The 20,000-nt window shown below is 35.0% G+C and overlaps 2 protein-coding genes across 2 annotated transcripts in view; one reads left to right on the forward strand and one right to left on the reverse strand.

The window, feature by feature from the left end:
* LOC125025036 (molybdenum cofactor biosynthesis protein 1-like) overlaps nt 1-6,847 on the forward strand; it is an 8,560-nt gene extending 1,713 nt beyond the window's left edge. Inside the window, exons 2-10 of the mRNA XM_047612903.1 lie at nt 769-892; nt 1,230-1,397; nt 1,784-2,007; nt 2,595-2,713; nt 3,077-3,182; nt 3,575-3,720; nt 3,878-3,963; nt 4,574-4,621; nt 5,219-6,847. Of these exons, the coding sequence (XP_047468859.1) occupies nt 769-892; nt 1,230-1,397; nt 1,784-2,007; nt 2,595-2,713; nt 3,077-3,182; nt 3,575-3,720; nt 3,878-3,963; nt 4,574-4,621; nt 5,219-6,102 (1,905 nt within the window). The 3' untranslated portion in view covers nt 6,103-6,847. The remainder of the gene's footprint in view (nt 1-768; nt 893-1,229; nt 1,398-1,783; nt 2,008-2,594; nt 2,714-3,076; nt 3,183-3,574; nt 3,721-3,877; nt 3,964-4,573; nt 4,622-5,218) is intronic.
* A 10,124-nt stretch (nt 6,848-16,971) lies between these two features.
* LOC125025060 (follistatin-related protein 1-like) overlaps nt 16,972-20,000 on the reverse strand; it is a 24,243-nt gene continuing 21,214 nt past the window's right edge. The window contains exons 7-9 of the mRNA XM_047612944.1: nt 19,238-19,350; nt 19,033-19,096; nt 16,972-18,344 (exon numbers count right to left, since the gene is read on the reverse strand). Of these exons, the coding sequence (XP_047468900.1) occupies nt 18,026-18,344; nt 19,033-19,096; nt 19,238-19,350 (496 nt within the window). The 3' untranslated portion in view covers nt 16,972-18,025. The remainder of the gene's footprint in view (nt 18,345-19,032; nt 19,097-19,237; nt 19,351-20,000) is intronic.

Genomic DNA, 20,000 nt, shown 5'->3' on the forward strand with positions numbered 1-20,000 from the left:
CTACTACTTCTACATTTATTATTATTATTATTATTATCATTATTATCATTATTATCATTATTGTTATTTTTATCTTTATTATTATTATTGATGTTGTTATTAGTACTACTACTACTACCTATTATTTATTTATTTATTATTATTATTGTTATTATTTTTATTATTATTATTATTATCATTATTATTATTACTATCATCATTATCATTATCATTATTATTATTATTAGTTATTATTAATATCATTATTATTATTACTATTATATCATTGTTATTACTATTATTATCATTGTTATTACTAATATTATTACTATTACTTTTGCTATTATTATTATTATTATTATTATTATTATTATTATTATTGTAATGGTAATAACTGTCATTAACACTATTAATGTTATGAATAGAAGGACTTTTAGTTATTATTTATCTTATTTTCTCTGTTATTATTATTACACTATTAGCAGTAGTAGTTGGTGTTGTGAGGGTATGATAGAACCAATAATGAACAACTATAAAACTTTATATTAACTGGAATCCTACAGAAAATTATTAATTTGCTCCTTTTTTCTTCTTCTTCTTTTTCTCTTTCTTCTTCTTCTTCTTTTTCTCTTTCTTCTTCTTCTTCTTCATTCAGCCATATCATAAACTGTCATAAAATTTGTGCTAACTGGAATCTCCCAGAATTTTTACAGGTCTTTTGTCCTTCCAAATATCCTTTTCATTCAGTCACAGCATGAACCTGTATCACATTTTGTATGAATATTTCAGGTGTCGAGGCTGGACGCTCTCAGGAATTCAGAACCACTTCCCTTCTCTTCTTTCTTAACCGACACATTTGGTCGGCAACACACCTACCTCAGGATTTCCCTCACGGAGAAGTGCAATCTCCGTTGTAAGTGTACTTGTGTGGCTTGCTAAATGAAGATACTTTTGTTTTGTAGCTATAAGTGGCTTCTGAATTAACAGTAGTAGAGTAGTAGTGTCATTATTATTATCGTCATCATTATCAATTTTATTATATATTTTAATGCTTTGCTATCGTGAGTATTACTATAATTGTTATTGTCAGTATTATGATTATTATTATCATCATTATTATTAGCATATCATTATTATTATTATTGTTATTATTATTATTATTATTATTATTATTATTATTATTGTTATTATTATTATCATTTTGCTTTGTTTTTACCTCTGTTCTTCGACTTTCATTTTCCTATTTACAGGTCAATATTGTATGCCAGAAGAGGGTGTAAGTCTGACCCCAAAAGAGAGACTTTTATCAGCGGAAGAGATTCTGAGAATTGCGAGATTATTTGTGTCAGAAGGCGTAGACAAAGTGAGATTAACAGGTGGAGAACCTATGATCAGAAAAGATTTAGAGTATATTGTAGGTGAGTGATTTATATGATGTTCATAATTTAACAAAGAAATATTGATACTAGGAATTTGATATGCTTTACTAATGATGTCTTTAGTATATCCATTTTTTATATATTTTTGCATATTTTAGAGATATATCAGTGCATTATTTCTTCTAAAATAAGGAACAACTACTTAGTCATAGTTATTGAAATATTAAGCTTATGAGAGTTGTAAATGTTTCTTTCGGGAATTATTACAGTAAAGAAAAAGCTGTTAAAGGTAATGATAATAATAATAAGCAAATAATCTTCACTGCTACTAGTAAGTTTGGATAATATATTCATCAGTGCCATTACCATATATTATTTTCAAGTATATGTCAATACCAGTACCATTTATTATTTTCAACCTCCAGAGTCATTAGCAGAGCTCGGAGTAAAGCAGATTGGCCTTACAACAAATGGTCTGTTATTGAAAAGAAGATTAGCAGATCTACAAAATGCCGGACTGACACACTTGAATGTCTCGTTGGACACCTTGATCCCTCAAAAGTTCGAACTGATCACCCGTCGCCGCGGCTGGGAAAGAGTCATGGATGGCATTGATCTCGCTCTTGATCTTGGGTTATCTCCTGTTAAGGTCAGAGTAAGATATATTGTTTGTTATTTATATATATATATATATATATATATATATATATATATATATATATATATATATATATATATATGTATATATATTTTTTTTTCTTTTTTTTCTTTCTTTTTTCTTCTTTTTTCCTTTTCTTTTTTTTCTTTCTTTTTTCTTCTTTTTTTCTTTTCTTTTTTTTTCTTTCTTTTCTTAGGCATATCAGGATGAGATTGACCTTGTGTATTCTTTTTAATCAAATTTATCAAGCATATAAATATTTTTTTATGAGAGATATTTTCACACAAAAATATTTTTGCAGAAGAAAAGCCTTAGCTAAACTGGAATTTAGCAATAGGCATTTTCAGAATATGCTAATGTATGTTCTCACTATAATAATGGACATTATTGATACCAAATTTTTTAAAATAAATGTTTTGTACCATGAGAGACACTTATTTCAAAATAAAAATGGTATTGTGATGTTTTTTTATGTTTAAGATGGACAACATTTTGCAGTGTTTACTTATATAAGGTGCAAACACAAGGAAATAAGTAATTATAGAAAAATATTTTTAACCTAATTAATTTTTGAACAGGTAAACTGTGTGATTATGCGAGGCAAGAACGAGGAGGAGCTGACAAACTTTGTGGAGCTCACAAGACATAAAGATATTGACATCCGGTTCATCGAGTACATGCCATTTGATGGTAACAAGTATGTGTTATATTACTTGTCATTTGTTATTGCTAATCCCATTAACTATAATTGTTTAATGGTTGGTTATACTATTATATTCAGGAAAGGAAATTCATTGATTAAATTATGTTTTAAATTAATGTAAAGCCTCTAAATCTTATTGCATAAAAATTGCAACCATATTTAAGTTTGTGCATTTTTTTTAGAAACGGATTTGCACTTTTATTGTAGTATTGAAGCATATTTCTATGACAAGTTTATAGATAGTGAATTTAGAAAATTGAAATTTATTATGGTTATCTATATTTTCTAACTAATTAGTAGTAAGATATACTTTCTGAAACAACAGACAGTATTTTCAAATGTTTTTTGACATTTCAGGTGGGCTGACAAGAAGATGGTTAGTTACACTGAAATGCTGGAAAATATTGCACAAACACATCCTAATCTTGTCAAGATAAATGACAAAGCTAATGACACATCAAAGGTATTACATTCTCCTTCACATTTTCCATTTCGTGTAAATAAAGAAGAATTTTAATGACTGCACAAGTGACATGTTTTTTATTTAATGTCTAGTTATGGTGTGTTTGCTTAAGGAATGCAGAAGAGTGAGATCCTAATACAAAAAGATGAAATGTTATGATTGTAAAATAAAGTATTTGGAATGTTACAAGATATGTTTATAGCATGAAAATTAGTGTGTGCTGCCAGGTGCATGTTCCTTTATGTTTGTTAAAGCAGGATAGCATTGTAAGAGCATAGAATGTTCTGTCTTTCATGAACAACTCAAATAATGGTATATATTTGATTCTGGTAAATATTTAAATAGTTTCAGATTTCTAGATTTCTAGATCTTTTCTCTTCATTTTTCTTCAGGCCTATAAAGTTCCAGGATTTGCAGGTCAAATTGGTTTCATTACATCCATGTCAGAAAATTTCTGCGGAACGTGTAATAGACTGCGCATTACAGCTGATGGCAACCTAAAAGTGTGCCTGTTTGGTGCCTCAGAAGTATCACTCAGGTATGTTTAATTTTTACAGAATTATTAATATGAATTTGAGTATTCTTTTGATTTCATGTAGTAAGAGAGAGATAGTTTTTATTGTGAGTGAAAATACAAATGAAGTATTGAGTATTTTTATTGTAGTGCTTTTATCCAAGTTAATTTATTTTATTAGGGATTCGATGCGTGGGGGATGCACTGATGAAGAGCTGTTGGAAGTTATTGGGGCAGCTGTTGGCAGGAAGAAGAGGCAACATGCAGGTAGCTATCATATTTTATTTATTCATTTGTTTTTTCTTATATAATTTTGATGTTTGATATGACACAGAATTACAGTGGTTTTACTGGCCAATGATAATGCACGCAGATAAGCTGTAAAATTGTTCCTTGATAAATTACGGTACTTTGTAGTTAATAAATCTAAAGTCACACGGAAAAGATAATTAGGCCTGTAGTGTTTAGACGCTAACACCAAAGGCCTAATTATATTTCTTTATGACTTCCTTTAGACTTATTTACTGCTAATTACTGTATTTCATCAATTAATCATTTTTCAGTTGATCTGTATGTACTGCATAATTATATCTGTATTTTTTGTTAGATCTTTGCATCATTTTATTTGTAATCAATTGGAAGTTAGTAGCAGATTATCTCAATGTTCTCTTTGAAATATTTTTTGGAAAATAATAGTATAATGTCAGTGTTTTTATATATTACTAATATGTATTATTATTATCATTATTATTATTACAGTGTGTATTACATAATGATAGAATTATTTAGACTACTTTTTTATTTACTAGTGTTACTTTTGTTCAGCATTTTGGGTTATATATCAATTAGACTTTGCTTTTCCTTTATTCATTTGCAGGCATGCAGAATCTGGCCAAACTCAAAAATCGTCCAATGATTTTAATTGGTGGGTGATGCGTGGGAGCCACACACAGTATAGTATGTACAAACTCCATATATCTTCCAACTTAAGTTTACCTTTATAATATTTTGTAGTATAACATGGAGACATCTAGCCAAATTGGAGGATGATGAAGTTGTACTTCAGTTATTTGAATTAAAGAATATGTGTGTGTGTGTGTGTGTGTGTGTGTGTGTGTGTGTGTGTGTGTGTGTGTGTGTGTGTGTGTGTGTGTGTGTGTGTGTGTGTGTGTTTGTTTGTTTGTGTTTGTTTGTGTTTGTGTGTGTAAGTATATGATTGTTTGTTTTTGATATGTGTTTGTGATATGTTACATATGATATGTAATATACAATATATATATATATATATATATATATATATATATATATATATAACATAGATATATGATAGATAATGTATATAATAAATAATATTTGATATGTATATATATAATATTTTTGCTTTCTGAATGTTGCTTCCTTCTTTCCTCTTCAACTCTTTATGTTTTCCTTTCTCTTTCTTCGGATCATAAACCTGAAAGTTCAGTGTATGTGTACATTTGATTTTTGTGATATTGTATATCTTATATTTTTTCTTTTCCAGGTAAAGGATATTATCCATTAGGTGTTTTACTGCCTACACATAAAAGTCCTTTGCTATCATCAAGACTGCTACATACCTCCATCATACATACTACTGCTTCTAAAGATGAAGAAGATTCAAAACAGCAGCACTTTCCTTCCTATCCACTAGATGACTTTTCTCACATGAAATACTGGGAACACAGTTCTATAAATGATCTGAGTGATAATAACCTACAAGAGAATATATCAGAGGTTGCTGTAAAAGCACCAGGAGATTTTATTGATAAGAGTGCAAAATTCTGGAACGAGTTCACAAAAATTGATGTAAATGTAGATAGGAACAAAGGCAAAGAAAATGGAGAAGAATCTGATTATTGTCAGCTGGAAATAGCAGAAAGAGGAAAGGAACAGGAGGAGAAATTAAGTCATGTTGATAAAAAAGGAGAAGCACAGATGGTAGATGTAAGTTCCAAAAATATAAGTGTACGTCAGGCCACAGCAAGAGCAGAAGTTTATCTTGGACCAATAGCGTTCAGTTTAGTGAAGGAGAATAAGATGAAGAAAGGGGATGTGCTTGGGGTAGCTCGTATAGCTGGCATTATGGCTGCTAAGAAAACATCAGATTTGATTCCCTTGTGTCATCCATTACCTCTGGATCATGTTGAGATATTATTTGATATGCAGGAGAAATTTGAGGAAGAAATGTGTTATAGAATTGTAATAGATGCCAAAGCTACTACTTCTGGTCGCACTGGAGTGGAAATGGAAGCTCTTACCGCAGCTACTGTTGCAGCTCTCACTATATATGATATGTGCAAAGCAGTATCTCATGACATCACTATTTCAAATGTCCAATTAATGTTTAAGACGGGTGGCAAGAGGGAGTTTACAAGGAAATCATAATATGTTGTTATTAAGTTTTAAAACCTTTTTAGATTTTATGACAGCTGTGATTTGTTACATCAATTTATATATAAAGTATAACAAGTATTTTAATATTATATCAGTGGAAGATTAATAATTGCTCACAGTGTATAGTAGATATAAAATATTTTTGTTGATATGCAAAACAAATGTGATATCCCCTAGATTTTGGAAAAGTATAGAGATAGAGAGATTACTTTTGACCTAAACTCTATAAATTCTGTAATGTTCACTTTTTTGTATATCTGTGACACAGTACTTATACTGTTTTAATAAATATAACTCAAAAACTACCTAATGTAATCTATTTACAATCATTATATTTTTCATATTCATATTGCTGTTTAATTTAGCATTAAGATCTTACAGCTTCTAGCTCATGAAAGAAGTGAAACTATAATATAATCTTTCATATCTGCAATTTTTATACAATTTTTCTGTATACATAATGCCGTGAGACTTGCTTCAGTCCAGAACATTGAGAACTGTTCATATATATATATATATATATATATATATATATATATATATATATATATATATATATATATTGTTGTTTTCATTGTAAAAGAAATTATGATTATTGCTGTTTATTTTAAGGGCATTTAGAAAATTACAATTATAGCTTTTCAGGTTTTTTTTTTTTTACCAGATTAGAGAGTAAAAATGTCACAAAACACTTTATTTGTTTACTAAGAAATGCTAATTAAATAGTTCTTGTTAATCTGAGTTTCTTTCTCAATAGAGATTTATCCTTTTGTTGTGAAAAGGTAGAACAGTTCTATTAAAAGTTCATTAGATATATTAAAAGGGATCTACTACTTCACTCCTTGTATGAAATTGTGTTTAGAATAGTTTGAAGTGCAACCCAGCACCATTTTTCTGTTTTATAAAAGGTTGTGTTGATGATTGCATAGCAAATTCACAAGTCACCCATCATTATAGCTTTCTTTGTAATGGTACTGCACCGAGAATCATGTTGCTTTTAATGAGAGAACACATGTTGTGGCTCAAAATCCCCCAAGAAGGCAGGAAGTGTCACGGCTCTCACTGAAAGGTCTTAAACAGCTAAATTTAGATAAAATTCAGCTAAAATATTCAAGAGAGAATATTAAGGTGATGGGTCACTGACTTCCAACTGATCGTAAATAAACGATGCAAAGCTCAAACAAAAAAAACGCATTATAAATGTATAATGGTCAGAGATAAGCTGTAAGATTATTTATTGATAAGTAAAGTTCTTGAACAGCTCATGTAGGACTGAAATCCAACATTCTTGTGTGTAGTTTGAAGTGAAATTAAACTTCTATGATTCTGGTAAAAATAGTGGTTGAAATTTTATATTGTATAGTATTAGACATATATAAACTGATTATCAAGTAGACATTGTCACTAATACTACTACTATTATTTTTGTTATTGTTGTTATTAAAATTATTATTATTATTATTATTGTTATTAAAATTATTATTATTATTATTATTAATTGTTTTTATTATTATTATTAATTATTGTTAGTACTACTAGTAGTAGTAGTAGTATATCAATTATTATAATATTATTAATATTATTACTTCTTTTGGTTGTTTTGTTGTTTTACAGATGATCATCATTACTGTAAAAATACCTATAGATACAATAATAGTGATAATTGTAAGAACAATTTATAATAACAAATAGTAATGTTGATAAGTTGACTGTGAGACAAATAAAGGTTTATTTTATATTTTTTGACAATAGCCACTGTAAATAAAAATATTTAACCCAATGCCGCGCGGAAAATGAATTAAAAATAGGGAAAATGATTTCACCTTTCCTTGGATTGGCGGGAAAAACGTATTTTTGACTAGTGATATGAATATCGATGGTGTTGTTTTTATTATAAACATTATAATTACTATAATGTTGTAAATATTAGTAACAGATTTTCGTAAATCAAAGAAAAGGGTAAACGGGCGAGACGGGCAGTACTTGTAATTGGTTCATTGGTGACTTAGTGCAACTGTAGCCATCTATGTGTAAAAACAATTAAACAAACTCACAGTGGGCATGGCATACACGTAAACGTCATTTGGTTAAAAAGAGGACGAGTAAACATCTGAACCCATCAAGGAAGTCGATATATCAAAATGAAACAAAATAGAAGAATGTGATGTTCATCTGATGCCGGCAGACAGCATGGCGCCATGAAATATAATTCGCTCGCCCTCTCTCTCTCTCTCTCTCTCTCTCTCTCTCTCTCTCTCTCTCTCTCTCTCTCTCTCTCTCTCTCTCTCTCTCTCTCTCTCTCCCTCTCTCTCTCCCTCTCTCTCTCTCTCTCTCTCTCTCTCTCTCTCTCTCTCTCTCTCTCTCTCTCTCTCTCTCTCTCTCTCTCTCTCCCTCTCCCTCTCCCTCTCCCTCTCCCTCTCCCTCTCCCTCTCCCCCAACAGTTAGAAATATACAGACTTATTCGACAAAATAATTAAAATCTGCTAATTCACCTTCAAAATAATTACACAGCAAAAGTAATTATAGATCCATACACAAAATCGCGTCGAATTTTGTCCCTTTTTGAAGTGGATAACATGATCCTTTAAGCTGCAAAATGATGCTGTAGGTTCATGGCGAGCTTCCAGGCAGGCCCTCGGCCCATCCCTAGTTCCTCTCGACAAATTCAAATTCAAAATACTTTATTCCATTAAATACAATGGTTATTCTTTTTACAGAGAAGGGTATTTTACAGTACATGTAAATATAAGATACCCATAAAATTAATGACAGTACATAGTCATGCCTATTTGTATATATTGAAACCTGATGTCATTGGTGATTTAAGAGATGTTGTTTAATTTCTTTTTGAATGTATTAGAGTTTCTGATAATTCTTATATTATTTGGTAATTTGTTCCAAATCATGGGTCCACGTGTAAGTGTCTGCCGTGCCCCTATATCCGTGCGTGATCTTTTGATGTGTAGAGAGTTTACCTGTCTTGTTTGGACACAGGTTGTGTTTACCTACGGTTGGAAGGGTTGATAGCCACTTTGGATAAAACTATTGGATTATTTTGTGAATTAGTACGCAAGTGTCATAGTTACATTTGTTTTGTACTTTTAGCCAATTTAGTTTGTTTATGTGTGGGGTAATGTGGTCATACTTATTTACGTTACCAAGCGGTACTCTCGCCGCAAAGTTCTGTAATTTTTGGATTTTCTGAATGTGACCTTTGTTTGTTGTGCCCCAGATGTTGGAACAATAATTGATTATACTGAGAACTAGTGTTTGTATTACGGATATCCTAGTTTCAGCAGGGGTCTTGTTTTTTATGTTGCTTAGGTAAATTAATGTGCCCATTACTTTCCTATGGATGTTGTCGACGTGGTTCTCAAATGTCATGAATCTGTCAATGTGTACGCCTAGGTTTTTTACTGAAGTGCTCGGTCTTATGTAGCTGTCTTCAAATTTTATGGTGGTGTTTACTGGAATTTTGGCGATATTTTGGCGACTACCCTTGAAGATACATTGTGTTTTATCTAGGTTTATCTTGAAGCCATTTGTGTCAAAGTATCCTTTTATTAGTGCCAATGTCTCCTGGGTATTTTTTATTAGTTCATCTAAGTTTACTGAATCACTGTGGAGAAAGTGTGAATCATCGGCGTATTGAACAAGAAAGCAATTTTGGGCTATGGGTGTTAAATCATTTACGAATATTGTAAATAGAATTGGGCCTAATATAGATCCTTGTGGAACACCGAAAGATACTATCTGTTTTGTAGATATTTTCTCGTGAATTTTGACTGATTGGCTTCTGTTACTTAGATAACTTCTGAACCAATATGTATCGACGTTGTGATATTTTAATTTACTAAGTTTATTTGATTATCTATGTTCTCCTAAATTTTATTTGTGATCTGCAATAATGCTGTTTCAGTAGACAACTTACTTCTGTGTTTCCGGATTTGAAAACTGGTGTTATTATGCCATGTTTCCAAAGCGATGGGAAATTACCAGTGACTAGAGATGTGTTAATGATTTCCGTTAGATAATAAGCTATTGCAGGTAGACTGTCTCTAATAAAGCGAAAAGCAATGCCATCTGCTCCCACAGCATTAGTTTGACACGGGTGTTTTGTTGTTAGGATTACTGTTTCTCTTTTTACAGGTTGTGGTCTGAAAGTATTTGCTAGTGGCCTTATCCTACCTGCATTTTTCTGAAATCTGGAAGCGTTTGTTTGTTTGTATGTGAGATGTCAAATTTTTGCAAAGAAATCGTTAAATTAATTTGCACTTATACTGGTGTTTAGATGATCTGTTTTTTTTTTTTTTTTTTTTTTTGTTTGTTTGGTACGAGTGTTTTAACTATTTTCCATGTTTTAGCAGAGTCTTTTTTTACAACGTGTTATGTTATTTCTAAAATAATTAGCTTTGGCTCCTCTATAAGTGATTTGACATTTATCTTGTTTTGTTTGTAGTTTTTCAGGAGTCCCATGTTGTGTCTGTCATTTTTTAGAGCTTTATGAACGCTTTTTCTATCTGCTATTGCTCTCTTGATGTCGTCGTTTATCCATGGAGCAGGAGGACGTCTAACAGTTTTAGTAACAAATGGAGCGATGATGTTTATGCTGTCATTAATCACTTCCGTAAAGACATTTACCTGCTTGTCTACATTATCTGTTTGCAAAATTTCTAAAAGAGTTGCTTCCTTGGCAATGATTTGTTGGCATAAGGACTGAGGGTCGTAGTTGGTTAATTCTCGGAAACTTTTTTTGACTGATGATCGTTCTGATTTCTTTAAATTAAGCGTCACCATTATGAGTTCGTGATCGGCAACATGGCATGGAATGACGTTTGTATGGAGAATGAGGTCAACTCTGTTTGTTATTATTATATCAGTTAATGATGAACTGTTTTCTGTGACCCTTGTAGGTTTGTTGCCTATTTGTTCTAATTTGTTTTTCTTGATTATCTTAAATAATTTTGCGTTAGGTTTATTCAAATCATCATTTAAATCACCCAGGATGAAAAGAGGTTTCTTTTTAAGTATCATTTCTCTAAAACCTTTTTCTATATAATCAAAAGATTCAGAGGAACCATGAGGATGCCTAGGCTGCGCCTACAATGAGTGACGGAAGCATATTGCACTGTACGTTAACCCAAATATCCTCTACATCTGCACTCCTTGCAGTTGTAGCGGATATCTCATTTCTTTTGGGAGTATCTCGTACATATATGCAGACTCCTCCACCACGTCCTGCATCGCATCTATAAACAGTGAAATTTGGTATTTTGATGAAAGCGCTTTACATATCTTGGTGAAGCCATGTTTCACTTACACATAATATATCGAGATTTCTCTCCATTATGAGCATTTCTATGTCATCAAGATGTCCAAGGAGAGATTGTGCATTAATGTGTTCTATTTTTAGCACATGTGATCTGACCGTCGGTCTTGCTGACAGCGGTGTCTTAGTCAAACCCTCTGATCTCGGTTGTACTTGTTTCTGTTTAAGAACACCTTGACATTCCTTGGGAAGGCATCAGAGTCTAAAAACAGTTCAGGCTTTATTTATCGGCCTCGCACAGTAACCGTGAAACTACAGTAAGTAATTGTGGCTCATAGTTGTCTTGCGAGCTTTTACACTTGATATGTTTTCGAAATTTTCCGAGAGGTGTTCTTCGATATCTTCTTCATTAGTGTCTGGATGACTGATAGTGATGTATAGGTATACTGTCTCGGGCCGATCTGCTCCTATTAAGGGCTTTGGTGTTTGTCGTTCCTCTCTTGATTTTCTCCTTAGTTTCTTTGAAACGACTGTGATGAAACCATCATATTCAGCATCACCTGTTTTCTCTACGTGGTTGTTAATCACAACCGTCGGCACTACTGGAGCTGGGGTTGGAGCTGAGGGTGCAGTGGGAGGACTCCTGGCACCTGGTGATGAGTTGCATCACTCCACTGGCGATTTGGAATTATTGATTGATTTTGGTTGTTTTTCTCCTTTTTTTTTTCTAAAACTTCGTCTGGGCGTTACTTGTGTGCCTGCTTCGCTTTGCTTGTTGGCTGGTGGGCTGTTCAAGGACTGCTTAGGTGTTCTGGTCCTTGGGGAGGCTGGCGAGTTAGCAAGGGCGCACGCCTGCTCGCTCGCTGCGGGCGGGGAGAGAGGGGAGGTGGGCGGGAGGGGAAGGGAGTTGGGAGGGTCACTGGTCTCGGGTACAGCAGGCAGGGAGAGTGTAGAGGGGGATTCCTGGGTGGAGGTAGAGGGCATTCTGATGGAGGGAGGAGATGCGAAAGGGAAAGATTGGTAGGAGGATTGGTCTAGGGCGGGGGGAGAGGAAGGGGGGTAGGATGGGAGTTGTTGGGGGGGGGGGGGGTCTGGTGTGCCGTCTGCTGCCTCTTCGCATTCCTGCTTCTGCTTTATCATCTTGTTTAGTGTTGCCTGTTGTTCAGAGAACATTCGGATTAACAAATCAATTTTGTTTTCTATAACATTTTCGTTGTACAGGGAAGGTTCTTGGTGCGTCTGTGTTTCTTGGTTTTTAGGCTTTTGGAAGAATTTGACAAAAGGAGTGGAAATACCTGATTTTTTTGGTGGCGTCCAGTCCGGGGTTGGGATGTTAGTTGTTGCGAACACCATGTTTTCATTGTTTACACAGTTGTCTATCATGGTGTGCACAATGATGTTTATCATCTTAGTGTCCCTTGTCGTGTTTCTTGGTTTTCTGGAGTCTGTTATGTCGATTATGATGTCGTGGGCCTTTTCGATCTCTTCCTGTCCAAAGAGTTTTTTGATCTGATCACAGATAATCAATCTAGCCCATGCATTTTTCGTAGCAACTAAGCATAGAATTGTGTTAAGCACTATTATTATGTTGCCAATCTGATACACTGTTATGTTTTCATTGTTTTCCCTGTTAGCACTGTTTTCACTGTCTTCACTGTTTGGGTTGATGTACCCGTTTCCCTGGGTGGGGGAGCAGCCATTCCCCAGGCTGCCGTGGGAGTGCCCATCATTTTGGGCGGGGGGTGGGGGGGGGCTATGACCCACGCAACCGGGGGGGCCCGTGTCCTTGGGCGGAGGTCCCATGATCCTGGGAGGGCAGCTCGATATCCTGGGCTAAGGGTCCCATATCACTCTGGGGAAAAGAGCTCGTGCTGGCTGCACGAGAAAGCACCGGGGAAGCCCCTCGGTTGGCCCCCTTCAATCCGGGGTGGGGTGGGGTAACCATATTTCCTTCTGACGTTGCGGGACCACGAGTTGCCATGGTTTGCTGAGTTGTTTGGCTGAGGTGGAGAGGACGCGAAAACACATCCGATCACCACGGCGGCTAGTCTTACCCAAGGTCTGGTTAAGCTGCCCAAGCCATGACGTCCCACGGGCCTCCTCCACCCAGGATTGTCTTGTAAAGAGACAATCTGATGGTCAGAGTCATCCACAGGGAGACTAGCTAGGTGCCAGTATAGCCTGAGTTGGCAGTCCCGGATGTAGTGAATTGCCTCTGTATCCACGCCTGTTCCCCTGACGTTGCGGTATCTATAGAGAATCTACGGACTCCTCTGCCCTGCAAGATGACGTGGTTTTCTGTTTTTCCTGTGTTTATATGTTGTTTTTTTTTTTTATAAGAATGAACCTGTGTTTTTATACCCCTTTGACTTACCTTTCTCACTGGTCCGTGATCTACATCTACATCTACACTACTTCTACTATACGTAACACTACTTGTACACTACTTACCTTATGTTCCATACTTACCTTGCCTTATTCTTGCCTTTTACCTTCGACTAATTCACCTTAGCTCTGTTTCTCTCTTCGTGTTTCCCGTTTTCCCTCACGGATCCCTTCTTTCACGTTTTCATACTTTCCTGTCATTCACTTCTTTTACGTGCCCATTTTTGTATAGTTTTATTGTTCTTTTTATTCTATGTATTTTTAAGATTATTTTAAACTTACCATACACTATTTAATAAATGGGTAAAACCTCACCAAGGGCGGGAAGCACCAGTATAAAAGGTCAAGCCAGGTCGGTCAGGAAGAGGTAGGCTTTTATTTTGTGTGGTGACAGATCGTTGGATTTTTAGCTGGGTGACTGGTGCTTCTCGAGGTGTGGCGGGTTGCCTCTGTATCAAGTAAGTGTATGGTGTATTGTCGTGTATATTGGTTATGTTCAGAAAGATTTGTGCGTAATAAATGTATAATATGGATGCTCTTTTTATGTTGCCTTTTTAGTCAGCCAGTGATGATGTTATTTCTTTCTTTTATTGTGACTACGGGATCACTTTCAATATCACCTGAGAGTCATCACCCAAAATACGCCAAACCCATTGGAGATTACCTGTAGTTGGATAACACGCTACCAAATTAACATCTCTAACTCTACGGAGTTTTGATTATCCACTACACCGGATTAAACAAATAACAGGTCTCATGCCGGTCTCACGGTGTAGCCGTCGGTTGGACACGTCCAGGTTTCGCTTCCATACATCTCCTGTATCTCCAAATGCTCTTGTTGACCGAGTTCATGGTTCCTGCTGCAACAATCAGTCTACTGACTTCCTGGTCTGACAGCCCAAAGACATGGACCACTCTATCAAGTTATGTAAAACTCTCTGAGACTTCAACGTCCTCACCGCAAGTATGTATTGACTGAACAGGTTCCCCTAACAGGTCCCCAAAATCCTGGATCTTGGTCTTAATCCTGGAGACCTCCAGGCCCAAGGGTTTCGCCTCCTTGCTGAATGCATCAAGAGCCGTCAACGGTGATTCCAGAGTTGCCAGTGTTGCTCCACAGTGACTTCGGATAGGAACTCTGCCTATTGTCCAGTCGGTGCAAGTGATGAAAAGTGTTGGAAAGAAGCTCGACATACCCCCCACCACACGTTACAGCACTTTTAGTACCAGTATGTAGGCTTGCTATCAAACCAATAATCCGTGACGGAACTCCCCTCAGTCTCAGGAGCTACAATAGTGAGTTGCGATGCACCGAGTCAAGCGCCTTCTTGAGGTCGATGTAGGCTGCAATCAGCCCACGCGCAAACTCACGGCGGCGTTCCACAGTAACTCGAAGCGCTAGGATGCAGCGGACTTGCCTAGGATTGAATCCAGACTCTGTGCCTTGGTAGATATTCACGGACCCGTTTCGGAAGAGAGTGGGCAAAAACCTTGTCTGGTATATTGAGCAGTGTGATGTCATGGTAGTTGCTATAGTCTCAATAATCCCTTGTCCCCTTCCAGAGAGGGATGACCACGCCCCTCAACAGGTCAAGCAGTCAAGACCGTATGCAGACCCTGAGCCATTGGCAGTTCAGCAGGGATAGCACATATGCCTGCAGCTTTCCCACCCTTTAGCTTAGAGATCGCCTCCCTAATCTCGGTTAGGGTAAGAGGTTCATCGCTGATGGGTGGATCCAGCACAGGGATTGCAACACCACTTGCATGCAGATCTACTGCTACAGCTGCTCAAAATATTCAGCCCAACGTTTACGAACCCCAAAATGATCTAATATGATCCGCCCATCTACTGAGCGAACTGCAGTCATCTGCGTGGGCTTGGAGTTCAGTTTATCAGGGCTTGGTAGGCAGGGCGAAGATTATTTACTAAGAAATGGCAAAATTCCTGATGTTCCTTGTCCCTTTTCAGCAGTGTCCGAGCCCTGCTCAGCAAGGAACGGTGCAAATCCTGATTTCCATTCAGTCGGGTTTTTATACAATCATTATAAAAACATATATATATGTTCTTTAAGAACGTAATTAAAAATTCATAGTTATCTACAGTCTGTAGATTCGTAAGCCGGATGAGAAACTTTTTATTTATTTATCTATTTATTTATTTATTTTGGCAGGGAAATTGTGATCCATAGTTCTCTTATCTCGTATCTATGTCTATGTTATCATATATTTTGCAAGCTTCTCAAAAAAGTATCTCTTCAATTTTCTTACTCTTTTGATTCCCTTGAAACGAAAATATTTCTATAAGTCTGGCCATTCAAAACTCACAGACAGTTAAAATGTTGTGGCTTGTTGATCAATCTTCCTGCACATTAATTCTGTTTTTGTTTAGTGTAGGTTTTGTGTTGGGAGTTATCCAGTTAATATCAAGTATAGTTGAAATTCCAGATATTGCGCTTAACAGTAACTCACATTTACAAAAAAGCTGTTACATAAATATTACATTTTTAAAAAGTTTATTCTTGATCGACTAGAACAACTGCACTAGATTCATTAATAGAAATAAAATCTATATATCTATTTGCTGAAATGCTGACCCACTTTCCTAAACACTGTCCTCTTTTCGGTGTGTTTTGATTAGCTATTGCAAATCCTCGTTTCTCCTAAACATTTCCCTAGAATTTTGGCATTAGTTCTCGCTAATATTTCATTTTCATATTCCCAATTTCTCCTCCTTTTCAGTAATTAGACATGTTCTTGTAAATTGCAGTTATTACCTACAAATAGTATCACACTTATGTTCTGCAAATTTTGGGAATCACTGTAGAAACAGTTGGAAAGCAAGTTAGACTTTGTCAATGATAGCCTGTAGATGTGAGACTAGGTATGGAATTGTTCGTGTTAGTACTTTGAAAGACCAACTTAATGTCTTATCGAGTTTGACTGCCTTGGGGAGCGTTACCAGCTTGTTCAACTATTTATGTATTCATCCTATGCACACACACACACACACAGACACACACACACACACACACACACACACACACACACACACACACACACACACACACACACACACACACACACACACACACACACACACACACACGCCTCATGTATACAGTAACTATTATTTATACTCTAACGACATGGGTATCCACACATATTGTTTATTATATTTTGGATTTATACTCATCAAAGTAAATACAGTTTGTTATAATTCTTTATTGTAAAAAGCAGGCCATCAGTTATAAGGCTTCTCGTTGAACTATTAAGTCTTTCAACACTGGTGTTTTAATCTAGGTAAATAACTGCTTGTTCATACAAACATACTCTACTGCTTATAAAACATATCAGTCATTTCTGGTATTTTGTGTTTATTTAAATTTTCACCGGAAAATAAATTTATTGTCGATTTAAAAATAAACCATCTGAAAAAGATAAATATAATCACTTTCTGAAAACACTTTTTGATGCTCCTGCATACGAATAGTAGTTGTGTTGAAAAAAAAATGTGGGAGTCAATTGTAAGACAGATAATATCTATGTGATAAGAATTTATTCATATAAAATATAAACTTTTTCAGCCTTTTGAAATTTTACGATAAATAAAGTATATAATAATCATTAGCAATTAGAAAGATAAAGATGTACACAATACAAAATTTAGTTTTTTTTTTCTAAAATCTTTAGTGTACCAAAGCATACAGTAGAAACATTTTTTTTTCACTTCCATTTAGAACAGATCATTTGGCACAGCAGACTGGTTTTAAATAGTTTTGTTATTTTTTCCTTTTTAGTGTATAATATCAAAGTTTTATCAGTGTTAGATGTAATGAAATGGTTGTATTATTAAGTGGAAGCTCATTTGATAGTATGTAGAATTATATGCATATACAGTTGTAGTTTAGTTATAAACGTATTTCACAAACAATAGATCTCTAATTTTAATTCTAAAATGCATATTTTCACTTAACAGTAAATAAATTCATATTAGGTATAGACTATCAAGATTTACTAATAAAATCACTTATGTAAAACACAAGCCAAATCTCTATTTAAAAGATTCCCTAAGCTTTCTTGTAATACCACAAGACTTCTATCCAAACGAACGATTATACTACATATACTGCATATTCATTAAGGTACAATTCCATGACACGAGCTTACCAAAAAAATGTAAAAAAAAAAAAAAAAAGCTATAAAAACAGAAAAAAACTAAATTTGTTTTTTTCTTCCTTCTTTTTTTTTTTTTTTTTTTTTTTACAAGCGATTGTGGTGATGGCTCTCCTTCCTGTGTTTCCTCAACTTCTCAAGCATCTCCTCGAACAGCTGATCGATATACTCCTCCTCTTCCTTGTCATTGATGAGATTATCATCGTCTTCGTCATCCTCGTCGTCAAACAGGTCGTTATAGTCGTCATCAAGAGGATCAACATCGTCGTCGTCGTCGTCCAAGTCATCATCGTCGTAGTCATATTCATCGTCGTCATAGTTATCGAATTCCTGGACACCGAATTCCTTTTCAGAGGCTTTCGAGCTCGGAGGCGATGTGCAAACCCAGCTGCCTACAGCACATACACTGAAATAATAATAATAATGATAATAATAGTAATAATAATGATAATAATAATGATGATGATGATGATGATGATGATGATGATGATGATGATGATGATGATGATGATGATGATGATGATGATATGATATGATAAGGATAAGGATAAGGATAAGGATACAGATAAGGATAAGGATAAGGATGATGATGATGATGATAAGGATAAGGAAAAGGATGATAATAGGGATAAGGATGATGATGATGGTGAGGATGAGGATAATGGTAAGGATAAGGATGATGATGATAAGGATAAGGATGAGGATGATGATAAACATATTCACTTTTAGTTAATCTCATAATTATCCATTTCTCTCTGAGGTATGACAAGTTACTTGGAAAACACCTACTGTATGAAGAGGTTATGCAATATTGTATTTCCTGTCTTAAGAGAAGAAATATTACGTGTACACACACACACACACACACACACACACACACACACACACACACACACACACATACACACACACACACACACACACACGCACGCACGGACACACACACATACATACATACACACACACACACACACACACACACACACACACACACACACACACACACACATATATATATATATATATATATATATATATATATATATATAATTTTCATATGTAAATATGTGCATCGAAAGTCATACAAAACTTACCAGTGGTTGCCATCAACGTGTACATCTTCCCCATCGTAATATTTACTGCCTTCCAGCGAACATTCTGTTGAAATTCGTAATAGTTTATACATATGTAAAATAATACTAATTTTTGGAAGAAGAAAAAATCTTTGTCATGAAATTATATTTGACGAACGTCCAGTTTTTCGAACAGATTATTCACATGTTATGCTAATAAACTCACGCTTTTGAGGAGGACGATAGCCTGGAGAGAGCATGGTGGTGAATTCCTCAAAATCTAAACGCCAGTCGCGGTTAACATCGGCTGCATCGATGAGGGCATCCACACACAACGCTCTGCGGGGGGGGGGGGGGGGTTATACTTGGATAAACATGACAATTACGTAAATTTACTTTAGAATGGGCAGAATAATTCCCGTTTTCTTTGTCAGGTAGTGGCTAGTTTGATATGTTTTTAAATTTTAGGTATAAAAAAATTAGGTATAAGATGTTCTTTTGTATCAGTATGTTTCATTTTGTTTGAGAACTGAAATAATGATGTATAAGTGAAAATCGTCATGAAAATGGGCTACGTGTTTGCTGAATGACAAGACAAAATTGGCCTGGACTCCGTGACATGAAGACGGCTGGCAAAACCTTGTTTCACGTAAATACTGTGTTGCTGTACATGAGTATCTGTGAGATAATTTGTTTGCAATATTAAGATAATTAATCTAATTAAAAATTATGTTAAGTGTGCCGAATGCCTTAGACAGTTATATAAATGATTAATTCTATATAAATGAACAAGCAAATAAATGAATAAATAATTTCGGAATACAGTAAATTAGTAAATGGGAATAGCCGTCAAACGAGCGTAGGTGAAATTCAGTGATTTTTCCCACCGTCGTTGTGAAATTCCCATGAAAGGAAAACAATACTATTTTGGGTATTTAATCCAAATGAACTCCATTTTCTTTTGACAATGGTATAATTATACGGCTTAT

This window comes from Penaeus chinensis, chromosome 4, assembly GCF_019202785.1.
Source record: "Penaeus chinensis breed Huanghai No. 1 chromosome 4, ASM1920278v2, whole genome shotgun sequence".
Taxonomy (NCBI): domain Eukaryota; kingdom Metazoa; phylum Arthropoda; class Malacostraca; order Decapoda; family Penaeidae; genus Penaeus; species Penaeus chinensis.